This window comes from Oryctolagus cuniculus, chromosome 5 (genome assembly GCF_964237555.1).
Source record: "Oryctolagus cuniculus chromosome 5, mOryCun1.1, whole genome shotgun sequence".
NCBI lineage: Eukaryota > Metazoa > Chordata > Mammalia > Lagomorpha > Leporidae > Oryctolagus > Oryctolagus cuniculus.
This window is the reverse complement of record NC_091436.1, coordinates 102165866-102189573: the sequence shown is the minus strand read 5'-3', so window position 1 is coordinate 102189573 and position 23708 is coordinate 102165866. Positions and strand designations below refer to the sequence as shown.

General features: G+C 42.2%; 1 protein-coding gene and 1 long non-coding RNA gene across 3 annotated transcripts in view; one reads left to right on the top strand and one right to left on the bottom strand.

The window, feature by feature from the left end:
* Positions 1-1099: 1099 nt before the first annotated feature.
* On the top strand, positions 1100-21916 carry SDHAF4 (succinate dehydrogenase complex assembly factor 4). 2 transcript variants are annotated; one of them, XR_011388650.1, is made up of 4 exons: positions 1100-1429; positions 3185-3259; positions 16531-16683; positions 21283-21916. XR_011388650.1 is itself a non-coding variant. In XM_070073897.1 (3 exons), exons 1-3 carry the CDS (start codon positions 1245-1247, stop codon positions 21390-21392), a joined length of 444 nt encoding a protein of 147 aa, XP_069929998.1. In that variant the 5' UTR covers positions 1230-1244; the 3' UTR covers positions 21393-21916. The 2 variants fall into 2 exon arrangements, 1 of the variants encoding a protein (XP_069929998.1); XM_070073897.1 differs by lacking the exon at positions 3185-3259 and having other exon boundaries at positions 1230-1425.
* LOC138849648 (uncharacterized) overlaps positions 15454-23708 on the bottom strand; it is a 69271-nt gene continuing 61016 nt past the window's right edge. The window contains exons 6-7 of the long non-coding RNA XR_011388651.1: positions 18191-18275; positions 15454-17652 (exon numbers count right to left, since the gene is read on the bottom strand). This is a non-coding gene — a long non-coding RNA (uncharacterized lncRNA). The remainder of the gene's footprint in view (positions 17653-18190; positions 18276-23708) is intronic.

Sequence of the window (23708 nt, the reverse complement as noted above, 5' to 3'; positions counted from 1 at the left end):
AATACAGCTTTGGTTTTTTTTTTCCTCTGACAATTGTGCTCAAGAAATGCATTAACTTCAACACCGGGAGTCACTGTGCACCTACTCCCCATGTAGGACCTCTGTCCTTAATGTGTTGTACTATGCGAATTAATGGTAAAACTACTACTCAAACAGTACTTCATACTTTGTGTGTCTGTGTGGGTGTAAACTGTTGAAATCTTTACTTAGTATATACTAAGTTGATCTTCTGTATATAAAGATAATTAAAAATGAATCTTAATGAAGAATGGGATGGGAGAGGGAGTGGGAGATGGGATGGTTTGCAGGTGGGAGGGAGGTTATGGGGGGGAAGCCACTATAATTCAAAAGTTGTACTTTCGAGATTTATATTTATTAAATAAAAGTTTAAAAAATATTAAGGCAGAGTTGAGAATAGCAGTTTAAGTTGTAAAGTTCTGCAGATGAAAAATAAAATATTGCAAAGGTTTTTTTTTAAAAAACAAAAAAAAAAGAAGAAGAAGCGCATTAACTAGAAGGTATAAGGCAAGGATCAAAATCATGAGCTTAGGAGTGTGAGCAGCCTGCTAATGAAAGTTACCTTGGTTTTGCCTCTGGGCCTGTTCTGAATGCACAAGTCCTCTTAGGGAAAGAATTCCTTATCTAGGAGGACCATAAAACTTGCAGTTCATAAAGAGAAAGAGTGCATAGCCAGCTAACTTCACGTGGTCAGACACTATCAAGGCCTAATAACAGAATTTTTCTAAAAGGAAGAAAGGTTATAGAATTCTGAGGACCACCACAGTGATCTCTAAACACTTCCACAGCTTACATAGATCTGCCAGGAGAGCTCTGGACACCACAGGAAGCTTTGGAATTTCGGAACCAATTAACAGAATTCCTTGTACTGTGGCCTAGTGCAGATGGAGCGCCTTCTCTTGCTCCAAAATATCGCCTTTCAGGTCAAATGGCCAATGAAACAGAAGCTCCTTGAGCAGCCAGAGACTTAAAAATAAAAGAAAGGTAGAATGTGGTAAGAGCAGCATATTACATGAGGGGAAAAGGATTGTAAAAGGGGCTGGATCATTGTATACTTGTAACAGGGATCAACCAGGAGGCCTTTGGCCTCAAACTGAGCGACATAAATGGAATTTTTCCCTCATCTAACTTCTGCTGTTACTTTGGATTTAATCAACATAGGGTTCAGGGAAGCCGGATGGTCCTCGGTAGGCAGCATTGCCACTCCTTTCTGTAGCCAGGAACGGATGCGAGCCGGACCGCACAAAGCCCCGCCCCGTGAAAGCCCCGCCCCCTCCGGGGCGGTCGCCCGCTCAACCCCCGTCCCACCCTTGCGCCTGCGCAAACGCTGCGGGAGTCGCCGTCATGACCGCATCAAGACTCGCCGGGTTGCTCGGGCGCTCTCCGGCCACTGCGTGGAGAGCGGCGGCAAGTAAGAGGTCCCGCGGCGGGGCCAAGGTCGCGGGCTGGGTCGCGAAGGCGCAGGTGCCGCGAGAAGCGTCGTGCCCGGCGGAAGCCGTGTGTGAGAGGGCGCTGGGGGTCGCCGAGCTTCCCTAGTGTCCAGCTGTGCCCCCGGTGCCCTGGTTTTCACGGCCACTGCTCTGGCCGGAGGCCGCAAGCACTGTGGGTGGTTCATGTGGGATCTGGAGGGCGCACTGCACTGACACCCTTGACAGAGATGGAAAAGTTAAGTCTTTTGGGAATCAGTCGCCCATTTATTTTTAAATTTGTATCAAAAAGAATTTAGCAGTTTACAGTATGAGAAGAATTGGGAAAGTAAGAAGAGGGCCAAAGGCAAATAAACAAATACAATAAAAGTTAGATGACGCCAGGAATTAGTATAGAAGCATTCTTGCTGTCAGTAGAAATCAACCGTTTTTAAACCCATTTTACTGGAAATTTCTCAATTTATCTTTGAATTAGTTAGCAACCAGCGGTGTGCTAAATCTAATTTTAATTTATGACGTCCCGAAGAAATGATGTGCTTAAGTTGATAACAGAAATGCCCTCGTAGTACATGGCCCCAGTAGCGGCTGTGCCGTTTGTTTTCCTGTCTATAATCATTTCCCTCAAATGCAAACATAGTACCTGTTAGTTGTAAAAATTTTAAATGATTCAGAAATTAATAATCTGGAAAGTAAAAGCCTCACATTATCCAAATCCTTAGGTAATAACTGCTTAAAATAGTGTTGTGTTCATCCAGCATCCATTTGTAATAGTTTCAGAAATTATGAAGTATTTGATACCATATATGTGTGCATATACATATATATATATACGTACATACCACATGTGTAGTTATGAAGCAAAACCATCTATGAACTCATTCTCAGTTTTAGGAAAGTCTATATCCGTTGCTAAGGAGTTTGCTGATACAGTTGTTTAGTGTTATGTTTTTGATCTTTATAGAAATGATTTCATATTGTTTGTATTTATTTTTTTCAGCTTATCCTATGTTTTGAGATTGCATCGTATTGATGTGTGAGATTGTAGTTACACATTCAGCTACACTGTCACTCTGCCTTTCAAGTAAATAAACAAATCTTTTAAAAATAAAATACAGTGCACCTGCATGTTCAGTCATTCACTTTGCTATGACAGGTAATTTTTAATGAGCAATTACTTACAACTTTTTTTTTTTTAAGATTTATTTATTTATTTGAAAGTCAGAGTTACACAGAGAGAGGAGAGGCAAAGGGAGGTCTCCCATCCGCTGGTTCACTCCCCAGTTGGCCGCAACGGCCAGAGCTGTGCCAATCCAAAGCCAGGAGCCAGGAGCTTCTTCCAGGTCTCCCAGGAAGGTGCAGGGGCCCAAGCACTTGGGCCATCTTCTGCTTTCCCAGGCCACATCAAAGAGCTGGATTGGAAGAGGAGCAGCAGGGACTCGAACCGGCGCCCATATGGGATGCCAGCACTGCCAGGTGGTGCCTTTACCCACTATGTCACAGCACCAGCCTCTACAGTTTTATTGTAATCATGTTTAATCTTTATTGCTAGTACTTTGTGGTCTTGCATAAGAGAGTCTTACCTATGTTGAAGACAGATTCTCTCATATTTTCTTCTCAAAGATCTATAATTGTGTTTTTCAAATTTTAACCTTTTTTTATACAATAAATAAATTTTTGTGTGTGGTATGAGGCAAAAAAACAATTTTACTTTTTCCTGTGTTGTTAATTTGTTACCCTAGGTCATATATTTATAGGACCTTGCCCGCACTGATGTCTTCAGCTGTCATAAATCAAGCCTACAGGCATATGCATAGGTTGGCACTCTTCAGTTCCTTTGATTGCTCTGTACCACCTGTTTTAATAACCATACTTTTAAAATCTTGATATCTGGTAGGAAAGTCCCATCTTTTCTAGGGGTGCATTGGCTATCGGGTGTTTTCCATGAAAGTTTAGCGTTATGTTTTTATTTATTTATTTTTGCTGTCAAAGAACACTTTAAAAACAAGCAGTAGAGTTTGAGACATCAGGCTGCACTGTCGCTCCCCCTCTTCGTGGAGGAACGACACAGGACCCTGCGCTGTTCTTTCGTCTGCTCGGCCCTCCCCGGGTTTGCTGCTGGTTCTTCCCGGGTTGGCTACTATCCCTTCCACCTCCGTGGAAGGGCAGTTCCCCCTGGCCACATACCCCACTTCCGCAGGGGAGCGGCACACCGCCGGCCGGCTCTCTGGGGGCTGCACAGGTGTTCCCTTAGATGTTCCTCGTGAATGCCGTCTCTCTCCTCCTTTATAGTCCTCCTCCGCCAATCCTAACTCGGCTGCCCACACGCCGAGTACGCTGCTCTCCAATCAGGAGCAAGTCCTACAGTTTATTGGTTGAACTGGAGGCAGCTGTGCGGAAGCTGTTTACTTCTCTCCCAGCGCCATATTGTGGGAGAGCAGATGCATAGAATAAGTCTTAATTCCAGTAACTCAGTCCAGTCCGGATTGCTCCCCACACTGCACATTATGGTTTTTTGTTTGTTTGTTTTGTGTTTTTTTTTGTTTGTTTTTTTTGTTTGTTTTTTTTTTTTTTTTGGACAGGCAGAGTGGACAGTGAGAGAGAGAGACAAAGGTCTTCCTTTGCCGTTGGTTCACCCTCTGGCCGCGCTGATCCGAAGCCAGGAGCCAGGTGCTTCTCCTGGTCTCCCATGCGGGTGCAGGGCCCAAGCACTTGGGCCATCCTCCACGGCACTCCCTGGACACAGCAGAGAGCTGGACTGGAAGAGGAGCAACCGGGACAGAATCCGGCGCCCCGACCGGCACTAAAACCCAGTGTGCCGGTGCCGCGAGGCGGAGGATTAGCCTATTGAGCCATGGCGCCGGCCGCACATTATGTTCTTAAGAGGAAAAAAAATCCTGTTGAGATTTGATTGATATCACTTGATTTTTTTACAGTTAATTTTTGATTGATGTTTATGTTTAGAAGCAGAGTTTACGTCTTTATTGATTTTATGTCCAGTAACATAACTAAGTTACCTATTTATTTATTCAAGAGCCGGTGTTGTTGGCATAGCAGGTAAAACCTGCATCTTGTAATGCTGGCATCCCCCCATGAGCGCTGATTAGAGTCCCAGGTGTTCTGCTTCAGATTCCAGCTCCCTGCGAATGGCCTGGGAAAATAGCGGAAGATAGTACAGGAGATTGGGCCCCTGCACCCAGTGGGAGACCCCAGTGAAGCTTCTTGCTCCTGACTTTTGCCTGGCTCAGCCCTGGCAGTTGTGGCCTTTCGGGGAGTAGACCAGCAGATGGAAGATCTTTCTGTTTGTCCCTCTTTCTCTCTGTAATTCTGCCTTCAAGTAAATAAAATATAATCTTGGGGCTGGCACTGTGTCACAGCGAGTTAAAGCCGTGGCCTGAAGCGCTGGCATCCCATATGGTGCTGATTTGAGTCCCTTCTGCTCCTCTTCTGATCCAGCTCTCTGCTATGGCCTGGGAAAGCAGTGGAAGATGGCCCAAGTCCTTGGGCCCCTGCACCCATGTGGGAGACCCGGAAGAAGCTCCTGGCTCCTGGCTTCGGATCGGCACAGCTCTGGCTGTTGTGGCCACCTAGGGAGTGAACCAGTGGATGGAAGACCTCTTTCTCTGTCTCTACCCTTCTCTGTAACTCTTTCAAATAAATAAAGATGAGTCTTAAAAAAATCTTTAAGACCATTTTTTTTTATTTGCAGATTTTGGAGGAGGTTGCTAGAAAGATACTCATTTATCTGCAAATAGTGACAGTCTGGTTTCTCATTTTCTAGTTTCTACATGTTTCTTTTTTTTTCCTCTCTCTCTCCTATTTTCCTGTCCTTGATCAGCTTTCCAACAGTAATGATTCCAGAAGTAATGATAGCAGGTTATATTGTTTGATACTGTAAAGGGAATGTGTTTGTGTTTTATCAGTGAAGTGTGGTATTGGCTATAGACATGGCTTTTTTAGACTAAGGAAATCCCCTTTTATTCCTAGAAGGAACTTTTGGATTTTTTTGTTTATGAACTTGTTTTTTAAGACTAAGTAAATTTTGAGATTTACTGAATTAGTTTGTCTTCATCTTACTGGAATGGTTATATCAATTTTCTTCTTTAATCTTGTTAGTTGATGAGTTACAGATTTTTCTGGTGGTGAATCATTTTTACATTCCCATAAAATACTCTGATCGTGATGATTTTTCAACATTTTATTTAGAAATTGACCTATAAGCTTGCTGTCTTAGACTTTTTCATTTCTGATTTTAAAATTAAGATTATTCTAGCCACCTTTTTCCTTCTCTGTTAGACTTTTGTTGGGATTGGAATTATCTGTTCCTTAAGTCATTGTTAAAGCTCAACTGCAAAACTATTTAGATGTGCTGTTTTCTTTAGGGATGATTTTAAAGTACTAATTTGATTTGCATAGGTCATTCATTTATCTTCCTTTGAGAAATGTCTATATCTGCTGCCCATTGTAAAAATATTTTTGTTTATTTTTTATTTGAAAGGCAGAGAGAAAAAGACAGAGGTCTTCAATCTGCTGGTTCATTCGCACTTGGACTATTTGGGTTTTGGTTGTGTTGACCATTGAGTTCTCTGAGTTTTATATATATGTATCTCCCATGCTGTGGTTCTCTCTCTCTTCCCCATGGATTGTCTCCCTGGCTGTGCAGAAGCTATTGAGTTAGATGAATTCCATTTCTATGCTGCTGCTTTTGTGCTTTTGGAATGTGATCCAAAAATCCTTGCCCATTACAGTGGCTTTTTTTTTTTTTTTAAGATTTATTTATTTGAAAGGCACAGGAATAGAGAGTGAGCAACAAAGAGAAATCTTCCATCTTCTAGTTCACTCCCTAAATGTCCCCAACAATTGGGGCCAGGCTAGGTGGAAGCTAGGAGCCAAGATCTCTATTTGAGTCTCCCATGTGGGTAATGGAAACTTAAGTACTTGGGTCATTATCTACTGTGTCTCAGGCACATCAGCAGGAAGCTGGATTGGAAGCATAGAGTAGCAGCACTCTAACCAGGCATTCCTGTATGTTGCAGCTTACACTATTGTACCACCATACTCACTCATTCCACTGTCTCGAAGTGTTTCCCTAGATTTTCTTGTAGAAATTTCAAAGTTCCAGATACCACTTTATTTGTTTAATCCATTTTGAGTTGGTTTTTGTGCATAGTGAGAGACAGGTGTCTAGTTTTTTTTTTTTTTTTTTTTTTTTTTTTGACAGGCAGAGTTAGTGGGAGAGAGAGAGAGACAGAGAGAAAGGTCTTCCTTCCATTGGTTCGCCCCCCAAATGGCCACTACAACAGGCACGCTCCGCTGATCCGAAGCCAGGAGCCAGGTGCTTCCTCCTGGTCTCCCATGCGGGTTCAGGGCCCAAGCACTTGAGTCATCCTCCACTGCCTTCCCGGGCCACAGCAGAGAGCTGGACTGGAAGAGGAGCAACCAGGACAGAATCCAGCGCCCCAACCGGGACTAGAACCCGGGGTGCTGGCGCTGCAGGCGGAGGATTAGCCTAGTGAGCCATGGCGCCAGCTTTCCAGTGTATGTCTTAGCATTTTGGTCAAATATCAGTTGGTTGTAGCTGTGTGGGTTTACTTCTGTTGTCTCTATTGGGTTCCAATGCTCAATGGATCTGATTTTATGCCAATAGCATGCTGTTTTAGTTTTAATAAGTTTGAGTTTGGTATTGTGGCACAGCAAATTGAGCTTCCACCTGCTATGCTGGCACCCTGTATAATTGCAGGTTGCCTCTGCCACCCCTGTGGTAGACCTGGATGATGTCCCAGGCTCCTGGCTTCAGCTTGGACCAGCCCTGGCCGTTGTGGTCATTTGCAGAATGAACCAGTGGGTGCAAGCTCACTTGCTTTCTCTTGCTCTCCCCTTCTCCCCTTCTCCTTCTCCCTCTGTCACTAACTCTACCTTTAAAAAAATATCTTTTATTTGCTTGAAAGCCAGAGTTACAGAAGGGGAGGGAGGGTAGGATGGAGGAAAGGAGAGAGGGAGAGATTGAGAGATTGAGATCTTTGATCCACTGATTCACTCCCCAAATGGCCACAAAGAAGCCGGTCTCCAACGTGGGTACAGGAACCCCAGAACTTGCGCCATCTGCTGCTGCTTTCCCAAGGTGCTTTTGCAAGGAGCTGGATCAGAAGTAGAGCAGTTGGGACCCATATGGGATGCTAGCATCTCAGGTGGCAGCCTAACCCTTCATGCCACAATTCTGGCCAGCCTCCTAACTTTGCCTTTCAAATGGATAAATCTTTTTTTTAAAAAATTATGGTAGCTTTGTTGCTGTATTTTAAAGTCAGGTGTATAATGCTTCCTGTTTTGTTCTTTCTGCTCAAGATTCCTTTGGGTAATCACGGTCTTTGTGATTCTGTAAAAATTTTAGAAATTTTTTTATGACAAATGTCATTGGTATTTTGATGGGGTTGAATTGAATGTATATTGCTTTGGGTAGTAATAGACATTTTAATGATAATGATTCTTACAAACATGAAAATGGAATGTCTTTTTTTTGCATCTTGTTCAGTTCTTTCATCAATGAATTATAGTTTTCATTGTAGTGATCTTCACCTTTGTGGTTAAAAGATAAGAAACACTGGGCTGGCGCCGCAGCTCACTAGGCTAATCCTCCACCTGCGGCACCAGCACCCTGGGTTCTAGTCCCGGTTGGGGCACCGGATTCTGTCCCGATTGCCCCTCTTCCAGGCCAGCTCTCTGCTGTGGCCCGGGAGTGCAGTGGAGGATGGCCCAAGTGCTTGGGCCCTACACCCGCATGGGAGACCAGGAGAAGCACCTGGCTTCAGATCAGTGCGGTGAGCTGGCCGCAGCGGCCATTAGGGGGTGAACCAACGGAAGGAAGACCTTTCTCTCTGTCTCACACTGTCCACTCTGCCTGTCAAAAAATAAATAAATAAATAAGAAACACTAATAAGTAATTCTGTACTTGCACTCTATTCCTCCCTGTGGTTTGAATTTTTGATGTTCCATTATGCCTCTTCTTCTTTTGCCTATTTTTTTTTTAACATTTTAAAGATTGATTGATTGATTGATCTGAAAGGCAGAGAGAGGTAGAGAGAGGTCTTCCTTTCATGGATTGATTCCTCAAATGGCCACAAAAATCAGGGACTGTCCAGGCCAGACCCAAAAGTTGGGACTCCATCCAGGTCTCTCACATGAGTAGCAAGGGCCCGCATAATAGGGCATCTTCCTCTGCTTCCCAGGCACATTAGTGGGAAGCTGGTTTGGAAGCAGTAGTGAAACTCAAATCAGTGTTCCAAAATGGGATGCTGGATGCTGGCATTGTAGGTAGTGGCATAGCTACTGTGCCACATGCTACCTCTTGTCTCTTAACATTTTAATGTAGTTATTATTTTTTAATTATTTTGTTTCTTAGTCTTCACACTAAAGATTTGACTGATTTACACACCATATTTACAATATTAAAGCATTCAGAATTTGTCTGTATAGTTATTCTTACTCCTAAGTTTTCCACCTTCTGGTATTTCCTTCTTAAGATTAACATCTTGGCCAGCGCCGCGGCTCACTTGGCTAATCCTCCTCCTGTGGCACCGGCACCCCAGGTTCTAGTCCCAGTTGGCGCGCTGGATTCTGTCCCGGTTGCTCCTCTTCCAGTCCAGCTCTCTGCTGTGGCCCGGGAAGGCAGTGGAGGATGGCCCAGGTGCTTGGGCCCTGCACTGGCATGGGAGACCAGGAGGAAGCACCTGGCTCTTGGCTTCGGATTGACACTGCGTGCCGGCCATAGTGGCCATTTGGGGGGTGAACCAACGGAAGGAAGACCTTTCTCTCTGTCTCTCTCTCTCACTAACTCTGCCTGTAAAAAAAAAAAAAAATATATATATATATATATATATATATATATATATATATATATATATATAAAATGAACATCTCTTTCAACTTGAAGAGCCCTGCATATCATGTCTTGTAAATCAGGTCTAGTGATGGTAAATTCTCTGAATTTTTTTTAGTCTAGGAATGTTTTTATCTCTCCCTTGTATCTAAAGAACAGCTTTGCTGGGTACATTCTTGGCTGGCAGTTTTTTCCTTCAGTACTGCAAAAGTCTCATCCCGCTCTCTCCTGACCTATAAGGTTTCTGCTGAGAAGTCTGCAATCAGCAATATTGGGATTTGTTTGTAATTAGTTTCTTTTCCCTTGTATCTTGGAGAATCCTCTCTCTGTCAAGACTTGGTTATAATGTCATGGGGTAGATGTGGTTGGGTTGAATCTGACTGGTCTGACCTTTCTCAACGTGGGTGGTTGTATCTTTCTCCAGGTTTTGGAAATTTCCTGTTTTTATCTCTGAATATTTTTTCTACATTTTGGCATACTCAGGTTCCTCTTGAACACCATTAATTTGCATTTTTGTTCTTTTTGTGCTGTCCCAAGTTCCTGTAATCTTTCTTCTTTCCTCTTGATTTTTTTTCTTTCAACTTTGGATTTTTAAATAGCCTGTCTTCCAACTCACTGAATCTTCTGTTTGATCTATTCTGCTATTGATGCATTGTGTTGGGGCTGGCGCTGTGACATAGTGGACTAAGTCTCCGCCTGAGGCACTGGCATCCCATATGGATGTGGTTTCTAATCCTGGCTGCTCCTCTTCCGATCCAGTTTGCTGCTATGGCCTTGGAAAGCAATTGAAGATGGCCCAAGTGCATGGGCCCCTGCATTCATGTGGGAGACCTAGAAGAAATTCCTGGCTCCTGACTTCAGATCAGCCCATCTCCGACTGTTGTGGCCATTTGGGGAGTGCACCAGCGGATGGAAGACCTTTCTCTCTGCCTTTCCCTCTCTCTTTCTGTAACTTTGCCTTTCAAATAAATAAATAAATCTTTTTTTTTTTAAAGATATATTGTGTTGCAATTTAACTTCAGTATACTTTTGATTTGAAACATTTCCATTTTATGTTTATTTGTTTAAAGTTTTAGTTATTTATTATTTGAAAGTAGAGTGAGTGAAAGAGACAGAGTGAGATACCTTACATTACCTTACATAACTCAACAAATGCCTACAACAACCAGGGCTAGGCCAGGTTGAAGCCAGGAACCAGAAACTGTATCCAAGACTCCCATATGGATGGCAGGGACCCAAGTACTTGAGACATCACCTTCTGCTTTCTAGGCTGTGCATTAGCAGGAAGCTGGATCCGAAGTAGAGGTAGGACTGGAACCCAGGCGCTCTGATGTAGAATGCAGGCGTCCCAAGTTGTGAGATACACAGCTGTACTATAATATCTTCCCCTTGTTTCATTTTTTTAAAATTACTCCATGTCTCTGTTAGTTCTGTCTGTTGGAATAGTAAATCATTCCTTTGTGTTCTCTTAGTTGATCTGCCTTTAAAAACAGCTTTTTTTTTTTTTTAAGATTTATTTATTTGAAAGAGCTACAGAAGGAGAGAGACAGACAGACAGACAGACCTTCCTTCCATCCTCTGGTTCACTTTCCAGATGGTCTCAATAGCTAGCGCTGGGCCAGGCTGAAGCAAGGAACCAGGAGCTTCTTCCAGTTCTCCCACTGGTTAGCAGGAACCCAAGCACTTGGGCCATCCTCTGCTGCTTTTCCCAGGCCATTAGCAGGGAGCTGGATCTGAAGTAGTGCACCCAGGACACAAACCATTTGCTGGTTCACTCTCCAAATGGCTTCAGCGGCTGAGGCAGGTCCAAGCTGAAGCCAGGTGCCCAGAACTCCTTCCAGGTTTCCCATATGGGTGGCAAGGGCCCAAGCACTTGGGCTATCTGCTGCTTTTCAGGTCTATTAGCAGGGAGCTGGGTTGGGCTGCCGGTGTTACAGTTGCCAGCTTAACCCTCTGTGCTACAATGCCAACCCCTCTGTCTTTATCTTAAACTTACCCTTTCTCATTGCTCTGGCTTCTGGCTTCCACTATAGCTATTGGGAAATATGTTGCCAGTCTAATTTTGTTTTTGTATAAATAATCTTCCATATGGCTACTTTTAAGATTCTGATTGCTGGGGTTCTTCTTTTTACTTTATTTCTAAGTATGGAATTAAAAAATTCTGCTTGGCAATTTGTGCTTTCTAAATCTGAAGATACCTTTTTGTTGTGTGTCTCCTGACTTTGCAGATCCCTCCTTCTGGAACTTGATTAAATAAATATTGTTACACTTTCTCATTTTATCTACCATATGCTTTAACTTCTCTATCATCATTTTCATTTCTTTGTCTCTTTTTTCTATAATTTATTTGGAACTTTATACCAGATCACAGATTCCCTTTTCATTTGCATTTATTCTTCTAGTTAACCTTTTAACTGACCTTCAAATTTAAAAGTCATCCTGTTTCTAGATGGCCTAGTCACATTTTTTATATTTACTTATTATTTATTCATTTTTATTTTCTTTAAATACATTTAGCTGTTTTATATTCAGAAGGCAGTATATGAATCTTTATGGTGAGGTCCCACTGTTGTGTTGTTTATTGATTCTGCTAACTCTTGTTTGTGATGGCTTGTTTCTTGAAAATTTTACTAAATTCTCTAGGGGACTTGCATAGAACATGGGTTGAGAGTGTATTTCTCCTCAGAGGATTGACTTCTGTGTTTACTATGTGTCTAGGGGTGTGTAAACCTTAGACTTGTGTCTACTTTATGGTAAGATAGTCCCCTTGGGGATTTTTGAGACATGCAAATAGTGTGTGATCAGGCCTGAAGACAGGTGTGGTCAGCCTGTAGCTTCATAATCTCAGAGTCTATTCATGTCTCCACTTAGGGCCATGGTTGACCTAGACACTTTGCCTTCCTTAATTTAACCTTTTTTCTGGTTCCTTGTTTTTTGGACCAGTAGCGTAAATATCACCTGGGAGCTTGTTACAAATACAGAACCTCAGACCCCACTAGAACTCAGAATTTGCATTATAAAAACATTTTTAATTATCTATTTGTATTTATCAGAAAGTCATAGAGGGATAGAAAGAGACAGGCCGACCATCCACTGGTTCACTCCACAAATGCCCCAAGAGCAAGAGGTGGACCAATCCTAAGTTAGGACCTGAAAATCAATCCAGATCTCTCAAATAGTGGGCAGGGACCCAAGTACTTGAACCATCATGTGCTGCCTCCCAGGGAGTACATTAAAGAAACTGGATTGAAAGGAGAGCCGGGAGCCAGCATTGTGGCATAGCCAGTAAAGCCACTGCCTGTGACACTGCATCCCATATGGGGACCCATTTGTGTCCTGGCTGCTCCATTTCACATGCAACTCCATGCTAATGGTCTGGGAAAAGCAGAAGATGGCCTAAGTGCTTGGGCCCCTGCCACGCACGTGGGAGACCCAGATGAAGCTCCTAGCTCCGGGCTTCAGCCTGGCTCAGCCCTAGCAATTGTGGCCACTTGGGGAGTGAACCAACAGACAGAAGATCTTTGTCTCTGTCTCTCCCCTTCTCTCTCTGACTTTCAAATAAATAAATATAGAAAGAAAAAGTTGAGCTAGGACTCCATCCCAGGCACTCTGATATGGGGTGCTGGTATTCCAAGCAGTGTCTTAACCTCAGCATCAAAGCCTGGTCCCATTTTAACAAGATCCCCCAGGTGGTTTGTGTGCATTTCTTAAATCTTCCTGTTCGCCTTCTTTTCTCAGTGAGTGTGAGGCTCCTTGACTTCTGGCCTCTAATAGGCTTTCTGTTTTGCTCAGGCTTAACATACTGTCATATCCCTGCTATTCAAAAAGCTCCACCACCAAGGCATTAGGCAAGAAAAGGCACAGGATATGTAGCAAGTTCAGTTTGGATTTTTTTGTTTGTTTGTTTGTTTGTTTTAGAAAGCTTTTATTTAATAAATATACATTTCATAGGTACGACTTTTGAAATATAGCAGTTCTCCCCCACCATACCCGCCCTCCCACCCCCAAAATGTCCCACCTCATACCCCTTCTCCCATCTCATTCTTCATTAAGATTCATTTTTAATTATCTTTATGTGCAGAAGATTAACTCTACTAAGTAAAGATGTCAACAATTTGCACCCACACAGACACAAAAAGTATAAAGTGCTGTTTGAAGACAAGTTTTACTGTTAATTGTCATAGAACAATTCATTAAGGACAGAGGTCCTACCTGTGGAGCGAGTACACAATGACTCCTGTTGATAATTTAACAATTGACACTCTTATTTATGACGTCAGTAATCACCCAAGGCTCTTGTCATGAGCTGCCAAGGATATGGAAGCCTTTTGAGTCCACAAACTCTGACATTATTGAGGCAGGACCATAATCAAAGTGGAGGTTCTCTCCTCCTTTCAGAGAAAGGTACCTCCTTCTTTGAAGGTCCCTTCTTTCCACTGGGATTTCACTCACAGAGATCTTTCATGTAGGCCATTTTTTTGCCACAGTGTCTTGGCTTTCCATGCCTGAAATGCTGATTCTGAGGTCAGAGTGCTATTTAGGACATTTGTCATGTTGGATCATTCTCTCCTTTTTAAATCTATCTATTGTTATTCCTAGACACTTGGTCTTATTTATGTGATCCTTTTGACACTTAATCCTATCTATATGATCAGTTACACACTTAATATGATCACTTTAACATGTAAGATGGCATTAGTACCTGCCAACTTAATGGAATTTGAAGTCCTATAGCTAATTTTTAGCCTTACCCTTAGGTGTAAGTCTGTGGGAATGTATGCCGAACTGTACATCTCCTCCCTCTCTTATTCCCACTCTTATTTTTAATAGGGATCAATTTTCAATTGAATTTAAACACCTAAGAATAATTCTGTGTTAAGAGTTCAACCAATGGTATTAAGTAGAAAAAGAAAATACTAGAAAGAATAAAATAGTAAGCTATTCCTCAACAGTCAGTTGTAATTGCTTCTCATAGTGTCAGTTTCAGTTCTACAGGTTCAGTTTTAATGTTTGCTTTCTGTATAGAACTACCTTTTTAGATTTGGATCATTATTTACTTTCTTAAAGGCTCTTCCTCTTATTTAGAAACATTTTGTTTCTTTTTTGAGCTGTTTAGATGTTTTAGAGCTGTAGGGTTTTGATTTTGGTCTCTTTATCAAATCTCAGAAACAGAAGTTCTGAGTTGTTTCTTGTGTGTGAGGGTATTTTAATGGTGATTCACTCATTTTCCTTTGCTTTTATTGTTTCCTTGGAAGGGCACCTTCTTGCCTGCTATTTGTTTGTAAACACAATTCTACATACACTTGGAGTTTGGACAAACAGCACCTAGTAGAATACCTGGGCTTTCTTGTAGTTTGTTTTTGTTTTTGTTTTTGTTTTGTTTTTGAGAGGGTAGAGTTACAGAGAGAGGTCATCCATCTGCTAGTTCACTCCCCAAATGGCCATGATGGCCAGAGCTGGGCTGGTCTGAACCCAGGAGCTAGGAGCTTCTTCCAGGTCTCTCACATTGGTGCGGGGGCCCAAGAACTTGAGGCATCTTCTACTGCTTTCCCAGGCTGTTAGCAGAGATCTGGATCAGAAGAGGAGCAGCTGGGACATGAATAGGTGCCTGTATGAGATCGCTGTCGCCGTAGGCAGAAGCTTAGCCCACTAAGCCTCAGTGCTGTCCCCTCCTTGTAGTCTTTTATTTTTTTTTGACAGGCAGATTTGACAGAGAGAGAGACAGAGAGAAAGGTCTTCCTTTCTGTTGGTTTACCCCCCAAATAGCCGTTACAGCCGGCGCGCTTTGCCAATCCAAAGCCAGGAGCCAGGTGCTTCTCCTGGTCTCCCATGTGGGTGCAGGGCCCAAGCACTTGGGCCATTCTCCACTGCCTTCCCAGGCCACAGCAGAGAGCTGGACCAGAAGAGGAGCAACTGGGACAGAATCTGGCTCCCCAACCGGGACTAGAACCCTAGAACCCCGGGTGCCGGCGCCACAGGAGGAGGATTAGCCTAGTGAGCCGCGGCACCGGCCATCCTCCTTGTAGTCTTAAGATGAGTTTTACTCTACCAGCTACTTCCAATATAGTGGAGGTAGTCAAAACTCTGCTGCTAGCCAAAATGTAATACTAACATTAATTTAGCTACTATTGCTCAGCATTTCTTTTTTTCTTTTTCTTTTTTTTTTCTTTTTCTTTTTTTTTTTTTTTTGAGAGGCAGAGGCGTAACTTCCATCCTCTTGTTCACACCCCAGATGTCTGAAATGATCAGGCCTGGGACTGGGCCAGAGGATCTGGAAATGCAATCCAAGTCTCCTACATGGATGGCAGGAACCCAATTACTTGAGCCATCACTGCTGCCTCCCAGTCTGATCTGGGGGTGGCCGGAGTTAGGAGCTATAGCCAGGAACCATTCCCAGGCACTCCAATGTGGGACACATTATAATGCTAGGCTAAACACCTCCCAACATCTACTCTTTGATAGCTAGAATCAAGAGACATGGTTCTTGGGCTCACCTTTGCATCTTAATCATTCTCATCTACAGTCCCTCTTTCTTCTTGTCTACCATGAAGCTACTTGTACATGTCTCACTACCAGCAACTCTGACGACTGATGTGCATGGACATGTCTCTAAAGCTGTACAGCTTCCGGGTGCCAAGGAGCACAGTGTCTAAGTCTATCCTTGTACTATACAGAAACAAGAGGAATTTTCTTTCCCCACATTCTGTCATACTATTAGCTAACTATTGTTTCTTTTTGGGGCTGGTGTTGTGACACAGCAAGTTAAGCCATCACTGGCAATGCTGGCATCCCATATTGGAGCTCCGGTTCAGGTCCCAGCTGTTCCACTTTCAGCTCCCTGCCTGGGAAAGCAGCAGGTGATGGGTCAAGTCCTTGGGCCCCTGCCACCTACATGAGAGACCTGGATGGAGTTCCTGGCTCCTGGCTTCAGCCTGGCCCACCCCAGCGGTTATATGTGTTTATATATATTTGTACAATTTTGCCAATGGTTAAACAACCTATTTCAGAGCTCTTCAGAATGGTGACATTGGTTGTCCTTAAGGAAGGAAAGTGGTTGTCTTAAAAATAGGCCTAGAGGGAAGAATTTTCACTGTCTTTTTTTGTACCTTTTGAACTTTGATGAATGTGAACATATAAATTAAAAGCAAATAAGTCAAATTTTTAAAATAGATTGAATAAACAACTTTTATTTTTCTACTCTCTCCACCCTGCTAGGATTACCCTTCCTGTGCCATTCTTTGAGAAAAACAAGTTCTTCTCAAGGAGGAAAGTCTAAACCTGTCACACAGGCCCTTAAGAAGCCAAGGTTACCACAAGGTCGTTTTGATGCACCAGAGGACTCCCATTTGGAGAAGGAACCACTGAAAAGTGAGTAAAGCTTCTCTTCTAATTTTTGAAGAAAGGGTTTTCCTTACTGTGAAAGTAAATGAAAAGAAATATTTTATTGCTTAGAGGTCTTTATTGATAATAATAAGACATTTTTAAACAGAGTAAAGTCATCATATTGATAAATGTGAGCTTCAGAAAAAAGTGGGTGGTGGTATTGTGGCATAGCAGATAGGGTTGCTGCCTGCAATGCCGACATCCCATCTGGCACCTGTTTGAATCCAGGCTGCTCCATTTCCAATCCAGCTCCCAGCTGTGGCCTGTGAAAAGCAATGGAGGATGGCCCAAGTGCTTGGGCCCCTGTACCCACATAGGACACCCAGAAGGGGCTCCTGGCTCCTGGCTTCTGCCTGGCCATCTGGGGAGTAAGCTAGTATATGAAAGATCTCTCTGTGTGTGTCTCTGTAACTCTGGCTTTCAAGTAAATAAATAATTCTTCAAAAAAAAAAAAAAGTTTTCCAAGACCTTAACAGTTATATGCTTGTGTTTAATTGTTTGATTTGTTAGATTTCATTATTCACAACTCTATAGGTTGAGAGTTCCTTTGATACAGATAGCAGAAACCTACTTCAGCAAATGGAAGCAGAAGATGTGATAGATTGCCATTAGGGTACAGGGTAAAGGTGACACTCCCAAGGGCAGAGATGCTGGTGCATCCTGGCAGAAGCAGATTATTCTCCCTCTTCCTCTTGAGACTGGTCACTTCTTTCCATTGTTTTCTGTCTCCAAGCTAGCTTCATAGTGCCCTGGGCAGAAAGTAATGGCCCCCGTTAGTTCTTAAGTTCAAGAGAGCAGTCAGACTGAGCCCAGAATTTCTTACTCCTGAATGCAAAATCCCTAGAAAGAAAATTCACAGGCCAAGTTCGGATCAGGTATCCACAGCTGAATCAACAGAGTGGCCGGTGGGACTCGTCACAGGTGAAGGTGGTTATTCTCACTGTAGCAACATGGCTAGAGAGAGAGAACAGGTAATTTTGAGAACAAAGATTGGTAGGATGAGTGTGATAATAGATGTAACATTATTTTATGTTCAGTATGTATAAGATTTGGCTCATGCCTTAAAACTTTGTTTTTAAAGTACTACTTTGTTTTCATTCCATGTCCTTTATACATTTGAATTGTAAAACATATGCAAGTGTTAGGTATTCAAAAAGTAGAATTTTAAATGGCCTAAGTATAAACATATCACTTTATGACCCTGGCAAGACTGTCTTGCTTGTCTTAACTTTTCCAGTGAAATGAGAGTTAATCCATCTATACAGTGATGCATCCTAGGCAAGAAGACATCATTAAAGGATTTGGAGACCTGTGTCTGGAACTTTCCTGGAATATAAAAACTTTTTTTGTTTACTCATTAAGTTAAATATTTTGATTTATAGCAGTCTACCATGCCAGTCTAATAATAAGCAGAAAAATCAGCCAAGAGAATGGAGACTTTTAAAAAGCTATAATAATCTAAAGGTAAAATGTTTCCTCAGGGGGAAGTTACCTCCTTAAAGCTGTTCCTGGAATCTGTTGTCTTGGTTTCTGTTACGCTTTTTCCAGTTTGGAATTGTTTCTTCAACTCTTTTTTCCTGTATGTATAAAAAAATTTTTAATTTTATACTTTTTTTAATTTTATGCTTTTTTAAAATTATTTTATTTATTTGAGAGGCACAGACAGGGAGAACTTCCATCCCCTGGTTCACTTCACAAATGCCTATAATAACCAGTGCTAGGGCCAGCCAAAGCCAAGTGCCTAGAACTCAGTTCAGCTTTCCCACGTGGGTTACAAAAACTGAAGCCTTTGTGGCAATCACCTGCTGCCTCCCAGGGTACTCATTAGAAGAAGGCTGGAATTGAGGATGGAACTGAGACTGAAACCCAAGCTCTTTGATACAAGATGCAGAGCATCTTAGCCAGTATCTTAACCCCTAGGCCAAACAACCCCAACATGATCTTGAATATCATCGTTGGTGATTCACACATTGATACCTCTAGACTGACCTCTCTCCCGAATTTCACTCTCTTATCTTCAGTTGCCTCCTGAATGTCTTACTTTGCATATTCTAAACATCTCAAAATTAATATTTCTAAAACTAAACTCATCCTGTACTCATTCCTTCCTCCCTACCACAAGCCCAACTCCATATTTCTTCCACTCCCCAAATTCATATGCTGAAGCCCTAACTCACAATCTGATGGTGTTCAAAGCTGGAGCCTTTGGGAGGTAATCAGGCTCAGATGAGATCATGAGAGCAGGGCCCTGATGATGGGGCTAGTACCTTATGGGAAGAAACACAGAGAGCAAACTCTGTGTCTCTGCCATATGAGAACACAGGAGACAGAGGCACCTGGAAGCTAGAAAGAGTCCTCGCCAGAACCTGACTATGCTGGCACCCTGATTTTGAGTTTCTTGCCTCCCAAGGTGTGAGAAATAAATTTCTGTTGTTTATGCTACTCATTTTATGGTATTATGGTAGCCTGAGCTGACTCATATGCCCCGTGAGTCCTGGAGATGTGGGAGGAAGAAGGACATCTCTTGGAGAGGCTTCCAGGGGAGGTCATAGTCTAGGGATGTGCCAACTTGAAGATGGAGCAGGAAATTCCTTAGAAAATGGAATGATGAGGAGATTCAGGGAAAGTTTATTCATTGTAGAGCAAGAATTAACATATGAAGAAATATTTGAAATTTTTCAAGCTTCTACATCATCTTTGTTTTGTCTAGGGAGAGGCTGCATGATTTGAAGGATGATCTCCTAGTTTTCTTTTTATTTATGTATTTATTTGAAAGAGTTACACAGAGAGAGGAGAGGAAGAGAGAGAGAGAGAGGTCTTCCATCCACTGGTTCACTCCCCAGATGGCCACAGCAGCCTAAGCTTTGCCAATATGGCGCAGCGCCGGCCGTAGTGGCCATTTGGGGAGTGAACCAGCGAAAGGAAAACCTTTCTCTCTGTCTCTCTCTCTCACTGTCTATAACTCTACCTGTAAAATAAAAATTTTTTTAAAAAGATACATTGTTTAAGAATCAAAGTTCTTCCTGTTAGCTGGTTCTTCCACTGTCATTTCTATGTACAGAGCAGTGTGGATTGAGCATGGCTCTAGTCAGAATGTCTAAAGTTGAGCTCAGCCACACCACTTAGTAATTGTATGACACAATTGTACTGCTTAGCAGTTGTGTGACACTTAGCAGCTTTCTTATTTTTCATTTATTTATTTTATTTGAAAGGCAGAGACAGAGAGACACAGAGAGAAAGAGAATCTTCCTTCTGATAATATACTTGCCAAATGGCCACATCAGCCAGGGCTAGGTCATACCAAAGACAGGAGCCCAGAACTCAATCCAGGTCTCCCACATGGTGGTGGGGACCCAAGTAACTGAGCCATCATCTGATACCTCCCACCTGATACCTTGCATTACAGCAAGCTGGACTCCAAAACTCAAACCTAGGCACTTGGATGTGGGCTATGAGACCAGGGGACATCCCAACCAGCACCACCTGCCCACCCCGAGCAACTTTCTTAATCTTTTGTCTCAGTTTCCTTTTCTATAAATTGGAGACAAGGATTTTTCCCGTCCCATATGATTATTATGAAAATCAAATGAATTAGTATGTATAAAGTACTCAGAAATGGACTTGACTCATAGTGAAGATAAACACATAGTATTAAGTTCAGATTGCTGTTATGTCCATAAATGGCGCTACCAGCTAACCAGTTGCTGCAGCTAAAACTCTGTGATGAGCAACAGTAATATTCATAACTAATACTAATCAGCACTCTTTCATGTACATAGCACTAATGCTGGCCCCTTTATGTGAATTTATTTGTTTAATTCTCAAGACAGTAAGGTATTATTGTTCTCGCTATTTTTCTAAAAGTAAGGCATTAAATAAAAGTAGGTTCTTCAAAGTAATCTTGTTTCAAAACCTTCCATATCCTATGAATTTGCATTCTGTAGTCTTGGCCCCCTTTCCTTCTGTTTGGATTCAACAGCACATATGAAGCTGCTTCTCAGACTAGGGGCTGAAAGTGTTCCAAGAATTTTAAGTCATTAATGTTGGTAGTAAAATTGGTTGCATACTGGGGCCACCACTGTAGCATAGCGGGTTAGGTAGCCACCTGCAGTGCTAGCATCCCATATGGGTGCCAGTTCAAGACCCAGGTGCTTCACTTCTGATCCAGCTCTCTGCTATGGATTGGGAAAGCAGTAAAAGACAGCCCAAGTCCATGGGCCCTTGCACCCACATGGGAGACCCAAAAGCAGCTCCTGTCTCCTGGCTTCAGTTCAGCACAGCTCCCACTGTTGCAGTCAACTGGGGAGTGAACCAGAGGATGGAAGACATCTCTCGCTCTCTCTGCCTCTCCTCTCTCTGTGTAACTCTGACTTTCAAATAAATAAATCTTTTAAAAAAATTAATTGCATCCTAAAGTGATTTCTCAAGCCTGGGGAAAAGAATGCATTTACAGCTCATTTGAAGACTGCGTAGTAACTTGGCCTGTAATATCTAGTCTGTTATGCAGCCCTGTCTTCACAATTGGCCATAATGCCTTTCCTGTCTCTTTTGACTGGTTTGTTTATATCTTCTTTCTTTACTTAGAATTTCCAGATGATGTAAATCCAGTTACCAAGGAAAAAGGTGGACCGAGAGGCCCTGAACCTACTCGATATGGAGATTGGGAGCGAAAAGGACGCTGTATTGATTTTTAAGTCACATATTCTTTAACCTCATATAATTTTATGAATATGTATATCTGAACTATTTCTGAGTTTTCCTTTCCATCCTTTAATTCATAATTTTAATAATATGTTTAAAAATATGTTTGATGGCTTTAGAAGGAAATTTGCTGCAATAAGTTAGAAAAGGGAAAATAGTTTTACATTATCACATACTAACTTTAATGTAAATGTATTGGGGTTTACAAATGATGAGAGCTGTAAACTTTCATTGTATCATTTTCAGTTTAAATTAATCGGTTGCTCATAAAATGATCATGTAAATAAAATAATTTTTCAGTTATTTTTGCTGCCATGGGCTAAGTAATAATGCCTTTAAAAATGTGAGTGGAATATGCATAAGGCATGATAGTGTGATGATGCATGATAATGTGAGAAGGCCACAGTAGTCACAGAAACTGTTTAACTTTGAGCCGGATTACTTCAGTTCAAATTCTGAGTCTATTGCTTATAATCTACAGGACCTTGGATTAGTTATTAAATTTCTCTGTGCTTCAGTGTCTTTATTTATAAATTATATATAATAATTGTTCTACTGCATAGGATACTTAGGAAAACTAAATGGATAAATATATGTGTATTAGGGTTCTTCAGAGAAATCACACACACACAGATTAAAAATCATGCAATTCTTGAGTCTGAGAAGTCCCATGATCTTTCTACAAGCCGCAAACCCAGAAAGTCAGCGATGTGAGTTAGGCCAAGTCCAAAGTCCTGAGAACCAGGGGAGCCAGTGATGTAAATTTCAGTTAAAGGGCAAGTAAAGATGAGGTGAGATATCCTAGCTGAGATGAGGTAGGGAAATAAGGGTGAATTCCTCCTTCCTCTGCCTTTTTCCTGTTCTGATCTTCAGAGGACTGAATGCTGCCCAGCTACATTGGGAAGGGCGGTCTACTCTGTGGAGTCCACTAATTCAGAAGTTAATCTTGGGGCCAGCGTTGTAGTGCAGCAGATTAGCCCACTACCTTCAATGCTGGCATCCCATATGGGTTCGGTTCGCATCCTGGCTACTCCACTTTGAATCCAGTTCCCTGCTACTGCACATGGAAAGCAGTGAAAGATGGCCAAATCTTTGAATCCCTGCATCCATGTGGGGGACCTGGATAGGGTTCCAGGCTCCTGGCTTCAGCCCTGGCCATTGCAGTTGTTTGGGAATAAACCAATTGATAGAGGATATCTCTCTCTCTTTCTAATTCTTCCTGTCAAACAAATAAATACTTTTTTTAAGATTTTGTTTATTTAAGAGGCAGAGTTACAGACAGAAAGGGAGAGACAGAAATGTCTTCCATCTGCTGATTCACTCCCCAAATGGCCACAAGAGTTGGAGCTAGGCTTATCCAAAGTCAGGAGCCAGGAGCTTCTTCTAGTCTCCCACCTGGGTTCAGAGGCCCAAGCACTTGGGCCATCTTCTGCTTTCCCAGGACACAGCACAGAGCTGGATTGGAAGAGGAGCAGCCGGGACTAGAACTGGCACCCATAGGGGATGCTGACAGTGCAGGCAGAGTCTCAGCCTACTACGCCACAGTGCCCGCCCCAATAACTCTTTTTTTTTTTTTAAGTTAATCTCATCCAGAAACACCATCAGATAGACATCCACAAATAATCTTTGATCTGAGTACCCAATGGCCCCCTCAGATTGAGGCCTGAAATTAATCAGTACAACCTGTTAGCCACATGGAGCAGTGCATAGTACATACCTCTCAGTGTTAGCTATCCTTAAGTTATCAATGTATTTTTCTAGATTTGCAGACGTCTGGGGGAAAGTTTTAAAAAACAAAATCTGAAGTAATTGAAAAGAAATTATTTTATGAGAGTACAACAGTAAAAAAATTTTTTTTTACTATTGAAAAATAGGAATTATTTGCATGGGTGAACTGAACTAAAATATATATTAGTTTGTGAAACATAAAGTTCAGATATAGAGGGCAAATATGAGAAAAGCAGTGGGTGGAATAGGCTAGTTCAGTTTTGATGGCTCAAAAACATCTACCCTGAAGGCTTCTGATAACTGGGTCAGGAACAGTCAAGTCCAGTTAAAGATTTGGAATAAAGGAAGGACACGAATTACAGGGCCCTGGAGGCATCCTTTGCTGTATGTCCTCTGGCCTGTAGCCCTCCAGGCTATACCTGAATTACTTAGTACAATAGGGTTTGCAGAGCCTCTGGAAGACAGAATGCAGAGAGCTGGCAATTTTGTGATATGAATTATAAGTACAATATTTTTAGAAGAGTATAGGGAGACAATATTTAAGGTAATAAACTTCCTAAGAATTCTTCCTAAATTCCCCC

What these genes read in the sequence shown, in the direction of transcription:
- SDHAF4 (XM_070073897.1), top strand. Translation starts at nt 1,245, where the DNA reads ATGCGAGCCGGACCGCACAAAGCCCCGCCCCGTGAAAGCCCCGCCCCC. An exon ending in CCACTGCGTGGAGAGCGGCG is followed by an intron (nt 1,426 to 16,530) that starts GCAAGTAAGAGG and finishes CCACCCTGCTAG; the next exon opens with GATTACCCTTCCTGTGCCAT. An exon ending in GGAGAAGGAACCACTGAAAA is followed by an intron (nt 16,684 to 21,282) that starts GTGAGTAAAGCT and finishes TTCTTTACTTAG; the next exon opens with AATTTCCAGATGATGTAAAT.